At 42.7% G+C, this 19,773-nt stretch overlaps 1 protein-coding gene across 5 annotated transcripts in view; it reads right to left on the bottom strand.

Moving 5' to 3' along the window:
* Positions 1-19,773, bottom strand: part of LRCH2 (leucine rich repeats and calponin homology domain containing 2) — a 121,666-nt gene that overhangs the window by 53,453 nt on the left and 48,440 nt on the right. For all 5 annotated transcript variants that reach the window (XM_056540276.1, XM_056540278.1, XM_056540277.1 and 2 more), the window contains exons 3-11: positions 16,539-16,665; positions 16,350-16,455; positions 12,841-12,977; positions 11,294-11,427; positions 8,876-8,963; positions 6,814-6,922; positions 5,866-5,969; positions 5,710-5,777; positions 3,811-3,918 (exon numbers count right to left, since the gene is read on the bottom strand). In XM_056540276.1, the coding sequence (XP_056396251.1) occupies positions 3,811-3,918; positions 5,710-5,777; positions 5,866-5,969; positions 6,814-6,922; positions 8,876-8,963; positions 11,294-11,427; positions 12,841-12,977; positions 16,350-16,455; positions 16,539-16,665 (981 nt within the window). The remainder of the gene's footprint in view (positions 1-3,810; positions 3,919-5,709; positions 5,778-5,865; positions 5,970-6,813; positions 6,923-8,875; positions 8,964-11,293; positions 11,428-12,840; positions 12,978-16,349; positions 16,456-16,538; positions 16,666-19,773) is intronic.

Below are 19,773 nucleotides of genomic sequence, written 5' to 3'. Positions count from 1 at the left end.
TTTTTCAGGATGCTTCCAAGCTGTGTTCAGCAAGTCATCAAACTCTGCATGAGTACTGAAGACCTTGGGAGTGCACCGAAGAAAACTCCTGGAGCAGGATCCGAAATTCCAGGGTCCTGTAGGTTAAACTGTCCACCATGTCCGACATGGATAACAGCTCCTCGGCCTCCGAGTGTGGATCCGAGTCAGTGTCCACCAGTTCCCCAGGAGACCGGAAACGGGCGGTAGAAGCTCCAGATCTAGGCATAGGAGATCTGGAATGGCGGGCCGGAGATCGGGAGCGGCCCCCAGGACCGCGGGAGTGAGGAAGCTGCCTGGTAGATGGAGATAGGGAGCAAGAGCCGCGTGAAGACGTCCCTTGGGTGAGGAGTCTGAGAAAATGACCCTAGGGCGCTTGTGAGAGCGCAGGGTGGGGCGGCCAGAGGAGGTTGAACGAGCCTCCTGGGAGTGAGGGCGCAAGGAGGACCGCTTTAAGGCAGTAGCTGGAAACTTGCGCCAGATCAGAGATAGTCTGAGAGAGAGGACACCCAAACCGGTCAGAGACCGCATGCTCCAGGGAGCCGTCCTGGGCAGAAGGCACCGGGGGGGGGTGTGGTGGTTTGCTGGGACGTGAAGTGGAGCAGGCAGAACCGGTGGACTCAGCCGAACCACCTGGCATTTTAGTTTTACAGCCCGTGCAGGAATAGTATGTAACCAGGGCGGCGAACGCCTGTCTGGTGGGGGGGTTCGGGTCTGGGGTTAGACATGGAAACACCCAACAGTTAAGTCAGCCAAACCCAGAAAAAAAAGGAGCAAGCTCACCCAGGTTCCTGTGTCCTGCAGCAGCTGGAACAGCAGTGGGGGTCCTTTGCAGAGGTAGAGGTTCTGAACAGAGGCGGGGTCCCCTGCAGAGGTGGAGGTCCCTTGCAGAGAAAGATATTGCTGCGTCCAGGAACCGCTGAATAGGAATAGCAGCTTGCAGGAATGGCAGCTTGGGGTGGAGGGGTGTATGTACCAATAAAGAAGATGTCCCACATACTCACCTCTGACGTCTTCATCCAGCCTAGTACCTCTCTGCTTCATGCCAATCGGGCCAGCAGGGGTATGAGGGGACCCGGCCCCAGCCCTAGCGCTGCTGAGAAGGGGTTAACGGTGCATACTTATGTACTGTGCCCCTTCCTCGCAAGTGGTGGATCAGCCAGCGCCATGCTCCTGTTGCTCCAACCTAGATAAGATAAAGGAGAGAAAAATCGAATACTCTATGAAAAACTATAAAAAAAAAAAAAAAAAAAAAGACCAGGTCTGGAGAGCTACAGACCTGTGTCTGCCTCCTACTGACACTAAGCTAAAACTGATTAACTCAGAGACAGTGGACGGGGTATATCCTGCCAGGAGGGGCAGACTTCATTTTTGTTAATACCTAGTGTCAGCTTCCTAGTATCAGCAAGATATACCCATGGTTCCTGTGTCGTTCTCCCCCCCCCCCTCCTCCCAAAGGAACCAAACGAGAAATATGCACATGTGAACATACTCTTTAGGTCTAGTTAGTCATTGCATGTGCTACTTAACCAAGCTGATAGACCTGCAAGCAGAATAAAGGATAAATCAAATAAACTGTTGCTGATGTCAGCATGTGCCCAAATTCCCTATAAGGACCATCCCTATGGCCTCACTAATAAAAGTCAGTATTGTGACCGATTCTTTGATAACTAATTTAAGATGTTTTACCATTACATTGCAAATTATATGTTTCTTATATTTCTTGCAAGCAATAACTATTTCCACTCCTTAAGTGTATTCTGCAAGGTGTGAGGTTGTCAGGACTAAGACTTCCTGTACTGGGTAAAAACCATTAGGGTGCCTGTAGCTGCACACAGAACAGTATATCCGCATTTACAATATCCTGCATTCTCAGTGGATCAGAGGTGCTGTTGGTTGGGTGTGACCAACTCTACTGCAGATTCAGGGCACTGTCATCCTGCCAGTTGCACGTAGGCACATGTGAGTTATGTTCACTGTTTTACTAATTCAGAACTGACCATTACACAAAGTAGCAAATGCATATATGCAATAGCTTTATTATGTAGTTCTTGGATATATTAGAGAGGCTAAAAAGGTTTAGCTTCTCTGATTCTTAACACAAGTCTCTGGACTAAACATTACTAACTCTGTACAGTAGGTGGCACCGGTGTCATATTTTTAGCTCTAGCATAGTGTTTAGTTTTTGCTGTTTAGAGCTTATCCAGAAAACAGCATCAGGAGTTGTCAATCTAAAAGAAAGCATGGGGTAGATCAGGCATAGGCAACCTTCGGCACTGCAGATGTTTTGGACTACATCTCCCATGATGCTCTTACAGCCAAAATCCTAACAAAGCATCATGGGAGATGTAGTCCAAAACATCTGCAGAGCCGAAGGTTGCCTATGCCTGGGGTAGATGATCCTGGAAAGAGAGACCTTTTTCATGAGTTCTTCCATGGTTAGAAAGCTGGAAATAGTGGACTGAAAAAAAAACAACTACTTCACTGTAAGGCTCTGTTCACACCTATATAGAGGGTTTGATCAACTGAAAAATGAAAAAACAAAACAAAAGAAAAACAAATAAGCCCTAATAAAAACAAAACAGCACAACAAATACTACTGTGCCTGTCCAATATGGCTCTCTTAAGGCAGCCTATTTGCAGAGACAGTGGGTAGAGTCTGATCACTGCAGCTGCTCTGTGTCCTAAGTGCACCAAGTAACAGATCAGTGAACTAGATGTTTTGTCCCCTAAGTTACAATATAAAGTCTGATCTGAGATAGAGCTGCAGGCTCCTTGTGAGTGAGGTTCAGCTGTTACACACAGATACATGTCAGGTTACATCTAGCAGGACACACTAGAGAATCTGCACACACACACACACACACACACACACACACACACACACACAGAGAGGAGAAAGGTAGTTTGATCAGGGGAAGATTATAACTCTGCAGCTAATACGTGTATGGACTCACTACATCCTTCTAGTTTCACACAGAGGGCAGAATCATATTTTTAGCAGCAATTCATATATGAGAGATAAGCAGATACATATAAACAAAGGGCAGCGCTTAGTGCGAATGTGTTTGAAAGCTGCCAGGAGCAATCTGTTGGGTGATTATATAATCCTTTGATTCATAGTACATCAGCCAAACAGGACAGACCACTTGTTTATACACATTACAACATAGGATTTTCTGATGGTCTCAGTGCTGGTTAAATGACCAAGTCGGAGTGAAATGTAAGGATGCAGCAAACAGCAGGAATACTGGGGGTAAGTGTGCATTATATGAGCAAAACAACAAGCAGTGCTTCTTTAATGGTGTCAATTTGGTTTGATGTTCAGCAAAGATGTGAACACTGCCTTAAAGTGTACTTGTTATGTAAACAGAGACGTCAATAGTATTGATCGACCACTGTTCACGAAAAGTATTGAGGAGCTTCGCTCACCGTCTTGATCTGCACGGAGCTTCTCTGGATGATGCCATAGACTTATAATAAGACTGTCCAGAGAAGCTAGACAGATCTCTGCAAACAGGGGAGTGAAGCTGATTGGTGGGGGTCTCGGCATTGGGAATAATGAGCTACAGTATGTGTTTAGTACCTGGCCACACAACTGACACGATGTACATACATTTTATTGATAACTCAAACATATTATGAGTTATCAACAAAAAGGTATATTTTATACCTTATAAAATATAACTATTTCTCTGTCTCAGCATTAAGACCAAGATCAATCAAAACAATTGACACCTCACTGACCGTTTTGTTGTCTTCAATCATACGAATGAAAATTTAGTACACTACCTGTTGTGCTTTTCTTGCTGTAATAACTGTGCTGCTATTTTCCTCAGGTCTGTTACTTCCTTTATTTCATCCTCTTCTTCCTCTTCTAATAACTGCTCCTTCTGAAGCCTAATAAGTAATATAAATGAATAAGCATAAAACCTGACACAAAAAACTACATCAAAGTTCTGAGGTATGTTTGGCTGCCTCGGTCATCTGAAGTCATGTTACTACCTTGTTTTGAAAAGGAATTTAGTGCACAAAAAGCGATACACAAATGTGGAAACATTCTTTACCAAGAATACTTAAATAAAAATACATTGTTTCCTACATTAAGTACAGTAGGTTTTGCACTGTAAAGGGATTTTCCAAAATGTATGTAATGCAAAACTCAAAAAAAAAAAAACAAACAGTAGTAATTAATAGTTTGCGCAATTGAAATTATATACATCTGCAAACACAAAAGCCTGGTTGGGAGGGGGGGGAACGGCACAAAAACTAAGTACTTCCAAACACAGGCACTGCGGCAATCAGCTGACCATGAATTTACCCTGCAGCAATTGGTGCAGGAGCACGGTATATAACATGGTGATCATGCAGATGAATGGCTGCTGCACCAGAATTTAAGTCTGCTCTAAGAGGAATTACGCTCGGGAAAAAACTAGCAAAATAAATAAATAAAAAAAAAAATAAAAAAAAACAACAAAATGGTTGATTCCCTCCACAAACCACACCAGTTCTTGGCTCATGACTGAGCTGCAATACAACAATTGAAAGCAAAGCCACTGCTTTTGGTTGAAACCAGTCTTTTCCAAACTTATCCAATCACATTAAAAATCTTTGTCCTATGTCTGGTGTTAAGCTGGATTCAAATCACGTTTTCTCCCATACGGGAGCGCATGCGGCAGGGGGGAGCTAAAACCTTGCGCTCCAGTATGTGACCGTATGCGCTCCCGTATGTCATTCATTTCAATGAGCTGGCCGGAGTGAAACATTCGGTTCGGTCGGCTCATTTTTGCACTGTATGTGCTTTTTCACCGGACCTAAAACTGTGGTCAACCACGGTTTTAGGACCGGTTGTAAAAGTGCATATGGCGCAAAAATTAGCCGACCGAACGTTTCACTGCGGCCGGCTCATTGAAATGAATGACATACGGGAGTGCATAGAAAGGCATACAGGAGCGTGAGGTTTTAGCTCCTCCCTGCCGTATGCGCTCCCGTATGGGAGAAAACGTTATGTGAACCCAGCCTTAGTCAGGTGAGCTGACCGATCTACTTAAAGGGGTATTCCAGGCAAAAATATATATATATTCCGGAGCCTATATATATATATATATATATATCTCAACTGGCTCCGGAAAGTTAAACAGATTTGTAAATTACTTCTATTAAAAAAATCTTAATCCTTCCAATAGTTATTAGCTTCTGAAGTTTTCTGTCTAACTGCTCAATGATGATGTCACGTCCCGGGAGCTGTGCATGATGGGAGAATATCCCCATAGGAACTGCACAGCTCCCGGGATGTGAGTCATCAGAGAGCAGTTAGACAGAAAACAGCAACTCAACTTCAGAAGCTAATAACTAACTGCTTTCTGATGACTCATGTCCCGGGAAGCTGTCCAGCTCCTATGGGGATATTCTCCCATCATGCACAGCTCCCGGGACGTGACATCATCATTGAGCAGTTAGACAGAAAACTTCAGAAGCTAATAACTATTGGAAGGATTAAGATTTTTTAATAGAAGTAATTCACAAATCTGTTTAACTTTCCGGAGCCAGTTGAAATATTAAAAAAAAAAGTTTTTGCCTGGAATACCCCTTTAAACTATGAAAGTAATGACCAGACATGTCGTGTATTGAAGCGCCCAGATAATCACAAATTTTCCATTACAATGATCAGACTGGGAGAATAAAAAATACCTTTGTTCTTCTTCCCATTCTTCATTCTCTTCAACTTTCTCTGATTTATCATTTAGTTTCCCTCTTTCCTTAAAGAAAAAAAATGAGGGCACACAGGACTCAATGATAAAACATTTAAAAGGGAGAGAATAAAGTTTAAATTAGTGCGACACATACCTTAATATAAGAAACAAAGGGCCCAGTAAGCTGCACATCGCCATGATCAGACAAAGCAGGATCCTCAGCGCTGGGGTCATAGTCATAAATCTCCTGATCGTGACCTGCATTGTTAAAAAAAAAAAAATTATAAAAAAAAAAAAAAAAAAATGTCAACAAGAGCTCAGAAATTCTCCACTGCAACATAAAAAGTGTTCCTGCATGGCTTATAGCATGCAAACATTCTATAGTATTTCATGCATAATAGCACTCCTCCATAAGGGAAAGAGATGGCTATATTGCCTCCTAGAGGGTTAATCTTATTAGTGTTAAATGGGGTTTTCCCCCCATCTCAGCTTCTTATCCTTTCCATACAATAGGGGATACAAGCTGATTAGTGGGGTCAGACCGCTGAGACCCCTGGCCATCCCAAGAATGATAAAAAAAAATGCTGGGATGAATGGAGCACACTGCACCTGTGTGACTACCACTCCATCCATTCATTCTTTTTAGGGCTGCTGAACATTTTTGAAAGCTGACCTCACATGTTCAGCCGCCCCATAAAAGAATAAATGGAGTAGTGACTGCACAGGTGCAGTGCACTCCATTTGTTCTGAAAACAATTGTGCATAGGGGATAACAAGCAGAGATGGAAATACACCTTTAAAATGGCCTCCAAAAGGTCTTATATTATTGGGGCACAATATGTTAAAAAAGCTTTTGGTATTGCTGTACTATACATCACCTATATAAAAAGGGACCGAAAAGAAAGCAGACTCAATTTAAAGTGCTACTTTAAGTTTATATGTTTTTTTTTAAAGGGGGAAATCCTGTCCCATCCTAGAGGTGGATAGGAGAAACAAGTCTGTATGTATTAATATATGGATTTGTATACTGCACTACTGCGACTCGTAAAACTCATCCCTACAGTAAGGTTGTCATCATTCAACTACACTATAAAAAGGTTACCTTTATGAGAGTCCAGTTTACTCCCTAGTAAGTGATTGTCGTTTTTCAGTGCCTGGTCTCTTGATTCTGATACCTGAGAGTGAAGGCTGATTGTGTCGTCGTCTGAAGGCTGTACAGCATAAGAATAAGGGTGACAGGTGAATGTAGAGGCAGAATGCTTATACCCGGAATCATAATCATACACCCTCTGAGGGGATCCAAACCGGGCTCCTTCACGCACCATTTAGGCTGCATTCACACCACGTTTTGTACCTAAGGGTGCCAGATCCGGCGGGGGGAGGGGCAAACCGGGCGCTCCAGTTCCCCGGCCGGATCCGGCACCCGTATGTACAAAACGTGGTGTGAATGCAGCCTTAATCAGGCCACCAAAAGGAACTAATATAGTAATCAAATCACAATAGGTTCACTTACAAAATATACACCAACCAAAAAGAACCCAGTGTAAAAATATGAAATTTATTGAACATATATCAAATAGCAAGTCAAACATTTATGTCACTTTCTTCCTTTACTCATGATGCATATCTATCTATTTTGTACTGATACACTGGGTATATACCAGCTATTATTGTGATTGATATGCCCGCTGAGAGTACTCTGCATGTACCCTGTATTCCATGTATCTGTGCCTACTCTACCATCTCCACTTCTCTGTACTTGCCATAACAGTGCCTGTATTTTTATCATTTCTCTTTTAAATGTTTGTCTTGCTATTTGAAATATGTTCAATAGATTTCATGTTTTGACACTACAGGTTATTTTTTAGTTGGTGTATACACCCTATAATCAGCTGTTTTAATATCTTGTAAAAAATTGGCATAAAATTTCAAGCCTTTTTTATTATCCGTTTTACAAAAACAAGGTTGGCAACATTTTTAATTTAGTTATTTTGCCGAAAATTGTTGTTTATTTTTGTGCATTTCAAGTCCTATAGAGAAGCCTATGAATTTCTGCACATAATCCACATCAGGAAGACACATGTCACTTTTTTTGCCTGCACTATATGATCCAAACTGTGAAAAACCATTGCAAACAATTGGAAGCAAATTTATGTGGATTTCAACATGGAATCGGTGTGAATAGGTGCTGTTCCCCATATGCTAATTCAATGATTCCAGATATAAGGTGGGCTGAGTGTAGTACAGTGGTCCCTCAACACACGATGGTAATCCGTTCCAAACGGACCATCGTTTGTTGAAACCATCGTATGTTGAGGGATCCGTGCAATGTAAAGTATAGGACAGTGGACTACAACCTTCGGACCTCCAGATGTTGCAAAACTACAACACCCAGCATGCCCGGACAGCCGTTGGCTGTCCTGGCATGCTGGGAGTTGTAGTTTTGCAACATCTGGAGGTATGCAAGTTGAAGACCACTGGTATTGGAGGTTACACTCACGTGTCCCCACCGCTGTGGACCGTTACCGCTGCCCCGGATGTCGCCATCCATCGCTGTTGCCGCGTCCCCGACGCATCCCCGACGCTTCGGCAAGGCCTCTGCTTCCCTGGCATCTTAGCTATCCGTCGCCGCCATCACGTCGCTATGCACGCCGCTCCTATTGGATGACGGTATGGCGTGCACAGCGACGTGATGACGACGATGGAGAGCGACGACGATGCAGGGGATCCCGAAGAGGACGTGCCGGAGCCCCGAGGACAGGTAAGTGATAGTCAGCGGACCACGCGGGGCACCGTAAACGGCTATTCGGTGGCAGCTGAAGCAGTCTGCGCTGCCGGATAGCCGTTTATGCGATGGCCCCGACATACAAAAGCATCGTATGTTGATGCTGCCTTCAACATGTGATGGCCTCTGAGAGTGATCGCATGCTGAAATGATCATATGTCTGGGCCATCGTAGGTCAGGGGGAGTCACTGTATCAGATAATGTGTGAAAATTTGAACTTTTTTCCAAGATTTAAATGTGCAGTAAAAAAAGCATTTTTGTTTTTTTCTGCTTTACACACTCCACTTTTTACAAATAGCCCATTTAACACAACACTTACGGGCAATTTTATAACAAAAATTTAATTACTATAACAAGACAAGCGCATTGCACAACGTACTTCAGTTGTTGACAGACGTTTATCTCCATTGTCACTGCCAATCCCAGAGTCAGGGCCATGGTTTTTACTTGGGTAAAAGTCTTCAATACTAATCAAAGAGTAAAATTTAAATAAAAATAATTTAAAAAGCCTAAACATGAGATCTGGAAATAAAAAATAACTTTGGGGAAATTTATCACTCTGCGCAAAAGTTTAGAGAGGCAAAATTACACATACATTTTAGACAAACCTCATCAAAAAGTTGTAAATAAACATTTTTAAATTGGTAAAGCTTGTGCAAGAAGTTAGTGCAATTGTGCCACTCTCTCCTGGCACAGGGAACTATAAATGTCCCATTTTTTACAATATACAAAAGGCTGAATTCTCTATGCTAGGTTTGCTAGATTTATTTATAAGTAAAATAAGGTTAACACCTATAATAATTTTGGTGCGTTACAGCAAAAAAAAAGTCTATATTAAATGAACTACTATAATAAAACTATTAAAATATAAATATTAATGAAACCACACGTTGAATGGTGTTAACCTAAAGAAAAAAAAAATTCCAAAACCCAGAATTGCTAATTGAAATGCAAAAAAAGTTATCAGAAAGTCCTATCCAAACAAAAATATAATTTTAGAATAAGACGAAAGTGGCTCAGTACCCCTAAATAAGCCAAGTGTCACTGTTGTGTACCACCTGCTTTACACAATTTATAAGATACAAAAGGCTGAAACCTCTTAGCTATTTAGATCACTAGATTTATTTAGAATTAAATACAGTTCACACCTATAATGGCTTCAGTAAGTTATAAATAAAACTAAAAATGCACACATGTAAAATCATTAAGAATTAATTAAATACTTTGCAATCACATAAAGTTTGTCTATATAACATGTAAAATATAAAGCAGAAATATGGTTAGATCAAGATGATATATTACAAGCTAACCCGCTGCCGATAGACTCTTGTATGGAGAGAAGGCTATTGTGATGGATTTATTGTGTCCTACATCCACAAATGTCATAAAGATAGTCACAAACTTTTAAATACTTGGGCATTATTATTACTCCCTCTCAGCATGATTTTGTTTCTCCTAACCTGACCCCTTTATTGGATAGGGGTTCCCGGAAGGTGGTAGTTTGGTGTAAACTTCCGATTTCGGTGGTTGGCCGGACTAACCTAGCTAAAATGGTATTGATGCCGCAATTATTGTACATATTACAAAATTCCTCAGTTTGGATTGCGATGTCCCACTTTCAACACATTCAGCATAGAATTAGATTTGGAACACTTTGACGGGGGGGGGGGGGGGTCTTCTGGATGCTTCGCCCTTCCCAATCCCTGGTTATATTTTTTAGCCTCCCACTTGCATCAGATACGGGGTTGAGCACATGTTGGTACGTTAGGTCCAACGGGGAGATTGTTCATGGCACGACATGGAGGTCGGATCCTGCTCCACATGCTCAAAATTGGTGTTCTTACTAGACCTCAGGACTCCTGGATCTCAGGCACTGAGCAGTCATTCGGCGATCGGACAGCAAGGAGGCAGGTAGGGACCATCCGGCTGTCCTGTAAGCTGTTCAGGATGCCGCGATTTCGCCGCGGCTATCCCGAACAGTCCACTTAGCTAACGGGCACTTTTTACTTGAACTTTTAGCCGCGAGGCTCAGCTTTGAGCGCGCGGCTAAAGGGTTAATAGCGCGCGGCACCGTGATCAGTGCCGCGCGCTATTAGCGGCGGGTCCCAGCTTCACTATGACACCGGGCCCGCAGTGATATGATGCGGGGTCACCGTGGGACCCCGCGTTATATCGCGGGAGAGGGACCAAGGACGTACTTATACGTCCTTCGTCCTTAAGGGGTTAATGTGGTCGTTGCTCTTCTTGTACATCCTGAGTAAACCAGTCTGTACAAGAAGAGGATCACCAGGCATCCCAGAGGCAGGTGAGAAACCTTCAGCTGCCCTCTTAGCTGGTCAGGACCCCGCCATTGCACTGCGGAGGTCCCAAACAGCCCCCGAGTTAATTGGCACCAGTATTTTACACCTTTAGATGCTGCAATAGACTTTGATCTTGCAATCTAAATGGTTAATGCTGCTATTACCCACCGGCACATCATCTGAGCTCGCTTCAAGATCCTGTATCTGGTGCAGGATGTAAATCCCACCAAAATAAACATATAAATTCAGGAAATGGACCAGTCAGTCCCAAGTAGACTATGGGTTATGGGTACATTGCTATACACTTTGGCATATCTCCAGATTACTGTTCAGACATGTTCCTAATGCCATGTACACATGTGGCAATACTGATGTAGCACAAAGCAACAGCACCAAAATACATGAGGTTTTCCTGCACTTCTTGACCTACTAATTTAGTAGGTCAATTTAGAAGAGGAAAAAAAATTAAAAATCTTGGGAAAGTGAGAACGATGTACCTGTCTGTGAGAGGCTGAGAAGGGAGTCTTTTCACAAGTGACGGCAAGTCAAGAGAATCTGGCTTTTTCTCTGTCCGGCAGCAAGCGTGAATATTCAGGAACTTAAATATGTGAACTTTTCCTTTTAGGCAAATCTGTATCAGAAAAAAAAATCTGCTTAGTTTTATTTGTTTTTAGCTTTTGAGCTTTTAATATTCCACATTATTCCACAGTTCTGTTCCTAAATAGACGTCTGGCTTACAGACTTTCAGGTGCTGCTTGCCTGTATACTCTACACAACCCTACAAAATAAAGGGGTAGCTGCCGATTCAGTGACATTTCACCCTCATGTTATTTTAGCGACTCTTTTCTTGCAAGATAGAGTTCTAAGATAAGGAGAGGGTTTAAGTCATCTCTGGGGATCAGAACAGAGAGGACCTTTTACACTCCCTAGAAAACAACCTCAAATTGTTATTCTCACTTGGTAGATTGCTCGGCTATGCAAAGATTTTATGATTGGTGGGGATCTGACCTCTTGGACCTGTGGAGGTCCTGAAAATGAAAAGGAGACATCACCAATTTAGCTCTGTGTGTCTTTTTAAGTTTTCCAGGATATAAGGGTATTGGTCTATGGCAATGTTTACACTCTGCACTAAATTCAACAGAAATTAATTGCCCATTCACCTTAATGGAAATCCTGCAGCCGATATTTTGCTGTGTGAATAGGACAGCGGAATCCCATTGAAGTGTATTGGCTATAATTTCATGCGGAATTCCAGGCAGACATTCTGGTGTGTGAACATAGCCTTAGGCAGCATTCACACAACAAATTCTGCACATCTGCATCGGGTAGTTTTTAAACACATATGGAATCTGTGTTGAATTCGTGCAGAAATTTCCTCACGGATTCCACATCTCAGTAAAAAGATAGATTTTATTAAATTGAACAGTGAGTTTGTGTGGCATATGCATGCATTTTGCGCAAATTCCGCACAAATTCGGCAGAAAGTCAGCCACATTGACTTCAATGGGATTCCACAGCCGAAGTCCGTAAAAATATAAGACCAGGCTTATATTTTTTACGGACTGTGGAAAACAGAATTTCAGCAGTGGAATTCAGCATGGGAAATTCTGCTGTGTGAATGACAGTGCGGAATCCCATTAAAGTTAATGGGCGATAAATTTAGGCAGAATTCCAGGCAGAAAATTCACGTAATTCCGCACAGAATTTTTGTCGTGTGAACGCGGCCTCAGGACTGGTGAAGGTCAAAGAGAAGTTAGACTGACCGTAAAATAAAGGCATATCCTACCAATATATAGGGAGGGAGGGGTGAGCATGGTCCAAAGATCGAAAGATAAAAAATATAAAAAAAATAATGTATGAATAAAAGTGCAATCAAAACAATTTTCCAGCCATTCAGCCTGAAAAACTGCACATTCCAATCTTCATTATTGATGAAATGTAGTCACTACCGACTACTTGGAACAACAACAAATATCACTGCCAACTGTTAAATGCTGGGATGAGCGTGTTGTCACAGCATTGCAGTGATCAGCCGTCCACCTACCTGTGCTGGAGGCATTTGCATAGGATTATTATCCAATATTAATACTTCAAGCTGCCGGAGCTTCCTGTAGCTTACTGGGATTTCTGTAATCTTATTACACGAGAAGTCCAGCTTTACCAGTGGAAGAGACGACAGCTCTAGGGGAGAAAAAACACAAAGGTGTAAAATGGTTTAGATAGAAGGGCAAGTTATTTCTTTTATTTAATGTTCTTCAGAAAAACTATAAAAAAAACAAAACCTCACTGACACAGAATTTACAGGACAAGGGGAGAGTGAAAAAATCCTCTATTCATTTGTCTGAAAACTGCGGACCTCAAGCTGTTGCAAAACTACAACTCCCAGCATGCCCGGACAGCAGTTTGCTGTCTGGGCATACTGGAAGTTGTAGTTTTGCAATAGCTGGAGGTGCACAGTTTGGTGATCACTGCCATATGCGATGCAAATATGGCAGGTTCAATTCCATACTGCTCAATGCAAAGGAGATATGTCCACGTCAGGCCACAGTAGCTAAAGGATCTCTTGTTAGTATCTAAAATTATCCAAGAAGCTGTTATTAACCCCTTAAGAACCCAGGGTTTTTCCGTTTTAGCACTTTCCTTTTTTCCTCCTCCCCTTCTAAAAATCAGAACGCTTTCAGTTTCTCACTAACAGACCCATATGAGGGCTTGTTTTATGTGCCACCAATCCTACTTTGTAATGACATCAAACATTTCACCACAAAATCTACAGCAAAGCCAAAATAATAAATAAAAATATGTATTTGTGGGACAAAAAGGAATAAAAAAAATAAAAAAAAACACGTCATTTTATAATTTTAAGTGGCTTTCATTTCCACGCAGTGCACTTTTCTGTAAAAATTACACCCTATCTATTCTGTAGGTCCATACGATTAAAAAATTGATCCCCAACTAAGATTTGATTTTGTTTTAGTTTTGTTAAAATATTTATAACTTTGTGCACCAAGTACCGTATATACTCGAGTATAGGCAGAGTTTTTCAGCACGATTTTTCGTGCTGAAAACACCCCCCTCGGCTTATACTCGAGTGAACTCCCCCACCCGCAGTGGTCTTCAACCTGCGGACCTCCAGAGGTTTCAAAACTACAACTCCCAGCAAGCCCGGGCAGCCATCGGCTGTCCGGGCTTGCTGGGAGTTGTAGTTTTGAAACCTCCGGAGGTCCGCAGGTTGAAGACCACTGCGGCCTTCAACATCATCCAGCCCCCTCTCACCCCCTTTAGTTCTGAGTACTCACCTCCGCTCGGCGCTGGTCCGGTCCTGCAGGACTGTCCGGTGAGGAGGTGGTCCGGTGGGATACTGGTTCCGGGCTGCTATCTTCACCGGGGAGGCCTCTTCTAAGCGCTTCGGGCCCGGCCTCAGAATAGTCACGTTGCCGTGACAACGACGCAGAGGTGCGTTCATTGCCAACGTAATTCTGCGTCATTGTCAAGGCAACGGCTCTATTCCGGGCCGGAAGCGCGGAGAAGAGGCGCCCCCGGTGAAGATAGCAGCCCGGACCACCTCCCCACCGGACAGCCCTGCAGGACCGGACCAGCGCCGAGCGGAGGTGAGTACTCAGAACTAAAGGGGGTGAGAGGGGGGCTGGATGATGTTGAAGGCCGCAGTGGTCTTCAACCTGCGGACCTCCGGAGGTTTCAAAACTACAACTCCCAGCAAGCCCGGACAGCCGATGGCTGCCCGGGCTTGCTGGGAGTTGTAGTTTTGAAACCTCTGGAGGTCCGCAGGTTGAAGACCACTGAGGGCGAATGATGAGAAGAGGATGATGAAGGGGGGGGGGATGTGGGATGATAAGGGGATGATGAAGGGGGGATGTGTGGGATGATAAGGGGATGATGAAGGGGGGATGTGTGGGATGATAAGGGGATGATGAAGGGGGGATGTGTGGGATGATAAGGGGATGATGAAGGGGGGATGTGCGGGATGATAAGGGGATGATGAAGGGGGGATGTGTGGGATGATAAGGGGATGATGAAGGGGGGATGTGTGGGATGATAAGGGGATGATGAAGGGGGGATGTGTGGGATGATAAGGGGATGATGAAGGGGGGATGTGTGGGATGATGACAAGGGGATGATGATGAGGATGTTAATGACGGGTCTGGATGATGACAGGGGGGGGGGATGAGGTATTTCCCACCCTAGGCTTATACTCGAGTCAATAACTTTTCCTGGGATTTTGGGTTGAAATTAGGGGTCTCGGCTTATACTCGGGTCGGCTTATACTCGAGTATATACGGTAAATGTTAAATTTTTAGGGTATACAAAATGACCCAAAACACACAATTTTTTTTTTTATGTATACGCCATTGACCATGTGGTTTAATTAACGTTATATTTTTATAGTCCGGACATTTACGAACACGTCGATACCACATATGCTTATTTTTGTTTACATTTTTTTTTTTTTTAAATGGGAAAAAGGGGATGATTCAAACTTTTATTAGGTAAAGGGTTAATTCACATTTATTCACTTTATTTTCACACAATTTTTTTGTCCCCATAGCACTAATCAGTGTTATCCGTGCTCGATTGCTCCAGGCTGTTGAGGCCTCCTGGAGCATCAGAGCACCGGTCTGACGGCAGTGAGGCAGGTAAGGGCCCTTTCCTGCTGTCCGCTCAGCTGATCGGGATACAGTGGTGGTCCCGATCAGTTCTGCTGAGCTGGCAGGAATGGATTTTCTTCATTTTAGACGATGCGATCAACTATGATTGCGGCATCTAAGGGGTTAATGCCGGGCATGACGACGATCAGTGATGTCCAGCATTAGACACAGGTCCGGAGGCTGATAGCCACCGGGACCACCCCGCTATGACGCGGGGTCAACTCATGAGCCCGCGTCATAGCAGGGGAGTGGGGTATGCCCTGCATCCTTAAAGGGGTATTCCAGGCAAAACCTTTTTTTATACATATCAACTGGCTCCGGAAAGTTAAACAGATTTGTAAATTACTTCTATTAAAAAATCTTAATCCTTCCAATAGTTATTAGCTTCTGAAGTTTTCTGTCTAACAGCTCAATGATGATGTCACGTCCCGGGAGCTATGCATAATGGTAAAATATCCCCATAGGAACTGCACAGCTCTTGGGACGCGAGTCATCAGAGAGCAGTTAGACAGAAAACAACAACTCAACTTCAGAAGCTAATAACTATTGGAAGGATTAAGATTTTTTAATAGAAGTAATTTACAAATCTGTTTAATTTTCCGGAGCCAGTTGATATATAAAAAAGTTTTGGCTTGGAATACCCCTTTAACAAGTTAAAAAAAATAAAATAAAAAATAAAAATGTATAAATGAAAACCTGCAAATATTTTTGACTTTTGCCAAATAAATAGGTTTCATATAAAGGTGCGTCATATTTCCAAATGTTTTACGATGGGATCTTGTATACAAAGTGTAACTTGCTTGTGAAAACCACCCAAAATAGCCATGTAATGTAATAGACGCCATCCGTTTCACAGAACATACAGGTGCTAGATAAAATGGAAACTTACCATCTGGTAGGACTTGGAGATTATTCCTTCTCAAATTTATTTCCCTAAGTGAATGGAGCTTTCCTACTTGAGGTGGAAGAACCTGGATTTCATTGCAGCTGACATCCTGTAATAAAGAAACGGATTATATAAGCCAAAAAAATAAAAAATGTTAATAAAATAAAGGATTGAGAATTAAAGCTTGCCTACCAGTTCCATCAAGTCTTTTAATTTTCCAACCTCTTCAGGAATGGAAACTAATTTATTATTACTGACAACCAAAACTTTCAATGGCAAGTCGAAGAGATATTTTGGCAACGTTGATAAAAGATTTCGACTGAAAAGGAAAAATACAAAACTGTTAAGACTGTAAAATAAAAACACTGCAAATATCATTGTCATGTAGTCTCAGGTGCTTATGTAACACTTACAATACTTTGATACTTTCACATAGGGAATAAACAAAAAGTCACTATGTCAGGGGAGTCTGGGAGAATAGCAGGAGAGAAAAAAAATACTGCTTGCGCCGTCTTTCTCGCGCTATTCCCGTAAAAAAACACAACAGCGCCCCATGGACCCCATAATAGTAAGCAGGTAGGTCCTTGCTAGGGGTTATGCCTTCTGTACTTTATAAGAGACAAGGTATACAGAATTCTACAGTGTGCAATGCAATAAAGGGATTTTCTGGGTCTTAAATATTGATAGCCTTCTCTTTTTTTTTTTTTTTACTTTGTTTATTGAGTTTTTCACATTTTACAAGCAATGAGAAACTAGTAATGCGAGAAAGTAACGGTATGCGAACATGCATAGGCGAGTAGCGCAGTACCCTGAATGCCACAACAGATATGGAATATACAGAAAATCAAACACTAGTATACAGCCTATCAGGCCAAAGTAGTTCTTCCATCCACTCACACCAAAACAGTTACAAGCATTCCTGTACAAACAACAACACTAGACTACAACAAAAGGGTCAAGACACTGGGGGCGGGAAGCATCAAGGAAAGGACATGGCATAAAAGGAAAAGTGGGGAGAAAGAAAGGTAAGAAAAAATAAGAAAAAGAAATAGATGTCGATGAGACCAGTTGAGGAGAAGGTATAAAAGCATATCAAGTCACCCTGAGCTCGACTGTCCACCCAGATTCCTTAGCCCACACCATCCGGAAGGCGCAATGGGCCTAGAGTGCCACTGAGTGAGGCCCTACAATACCACTCTGTGTGGCGGAATGGCGTAACAAATGCGTCGATTTGCGATCTATCCAAATGTGCTACCATAAAAGTGTGCCACTTGGCAAAGAATTTTTTAGCATTCCGCTCTCTATGCCTCTTCGTATCCAATCTGTCCATCTCCAGGAAGACTTTCAACTCTGCCACCACGTCCGGCAATGCCGGCATTCGTGAGTGGATCCAATCCCTTAGCATAACACGTTTAGCCACCAGTGGGATCACATAAACAAAAAGCAGCACATTACGCAATCCAGCCGCTTCAGCTTTCTCCGGACCGACAGATTGGAAAAGGAGAGCCTGAGGGGTCATAGATCTTCGAAGATGGCCTTCTCTTTTGCAGTGGCTGTGCCTGGTACTACAGTCCTATGGATCTGATGAAGATGCCCAAGAGCTGTCATTTCTATTTTATACAGATTGAAGAGACTGGCAGTGAGCATTACTTGACCACCGCTTCATTCCTGTGAAACGCAGGAATGTGTTTAGACCACAACTGTTCACTTACTACCTATCTTGTGGATGGGTGATAAGTTGTCATCTTGGGAACACCTTTTAAATTAGACATAGAGACAAGATAAGTATAATAGACATCAATACTATTCTTGAAATAAAATATCGATATGATGGAGCAAATCAGGAAGTTCTTTATATATTTGTTTTAATTGTTAATTAATGATATATTTTTATAATTCGGACATTTCCGCACACAGTGATACCACGTTTATTATTTTTTTTTTACACTTTTTTATTGGGAAAGGGGGGGGGGGTGATCCAAACTGTTATTAGAGGAGGGGTTAAATGATCTTTATTCACTTTTTTTGCAATGTTATAGCTCCCATAGGGACCTATAACACTGCACACACTGATCTATTACACGGATCACTCGTTTCACATAGGAAACCAGTGATCGATGATTCTGCCGCTTGACTGCTCATGCCTGGATCTCAGGCACTGAGCAGTCATTCGGCAATCGGACACCAGGAGGCAAGGTAAGAGACCCTCCTCGTGTCCCAGAGCTGTTCGGGATGCTGCGATTTCGCCGTGGCGATCCCGAAGAGCCCCCTGAGCTAGCCGGCAGTGATTTACTTCCACTTTAGACGCGGCGTTCAAAGTTGAAAGAGCGCAGCACCGCGATCATTGCAGCACGCTATTAGCCACGGGTCTCGGCCTCTAGAGGCCGGGCCCGACCCGCTATGACTCGGGGCCACATCGTGGCCCCGCGTTATAGAAAGGGAAAGGACTCCGGACGTACCGGTACGTCCTTGGTCCTTAAGAGGTTAAAAAACAAATGCAACCAGACATTTTTCAAATTTGTACACATGTTTTGATACAGTTTAGTCAGGTTTTGAGGAATCTGTTTCTTTATCAAAAACCTGATACAGGAAACTGTATTGCAAAAATGTGGTGTGAACCCACCCTAAGATAGCATCAGAGCTTGAGGAGGGTGCACTCAGCTGATCACTGTATAGAGGGAGGAAAACACCAGAGTCTTCAGGGTGGGCAGAGCACCCAGCTGTACTGTTTATCAATGTATAGAGGAGAACACACAAACTGCAAGCTGTGTATCAGTACAGAAAGAGGAGAGAACTCCGAAAACTCTGCATGAGAAAGAAGAGAAAAAAATTGTGGTCCTCAGCATTAGGGTCTGCAAAGGGGAAATGGGTTCATGGACTGTAGAAGAAGCAGTCAGCCCAGGAATACAGCAGTGCTGATACATGATTTGTGACCACATAGCACCAGAAGACATGATAACTATTAAGGGCATGATTTTGATCAGCTATTACACCAGGTGAATAAAACTGCCTTAAGTGTTCTTTCCCACAGTTTTGTGTGGTAATTTCTTTGGAATTTTTAGATTTCCAAAGTGGAACCAGCAGGAAGGAGTTCTTACTATAGGTTCTTCCTTTATATTTCTCATTCCTTTTGAATTCACTTTTTGCTTTGGCTCAAAAGCATAAGTGGAAAAAAAATAAAACACAAGCTACTAGAAAATGCTGTGAGAAACCTTCTAAAAGGTTCAAGTTCAAATCCCCCTATACGCCACCACTTCAGGTGCTGTGATCATAGCAGCCAATCACTGCTGCAGCTGTCTACATTTACTACCATGGCAGGCAGTGATTGGCTGCCATGATCAGATGTTCGACTCACACTGCTTTCTGAGGCTAATTCTTAACCACAGACAATGGCCATTTTACAGGCAAAAAAGAGAAATAAATAAAT

The sequence above is a fragment of the Hyla sarda genome, chromosome 9 (assembly GCF_029499605.1).
Source record: "Hyla sarda isolate aHylSar1 chromosome 9, aHylSar1.hap1, whole genome shotgun sequence".
NCBI lineage: Eukaryota > Metazoa > Chordata > Amphibia > Anura > Hylidae > Hyla > Hyla sarda.
The sequence above is the reverse complement of the archived record's forward strand: the minus strand, read 5'-3'. Positions and strand labels throughout refer to the sequence as shown.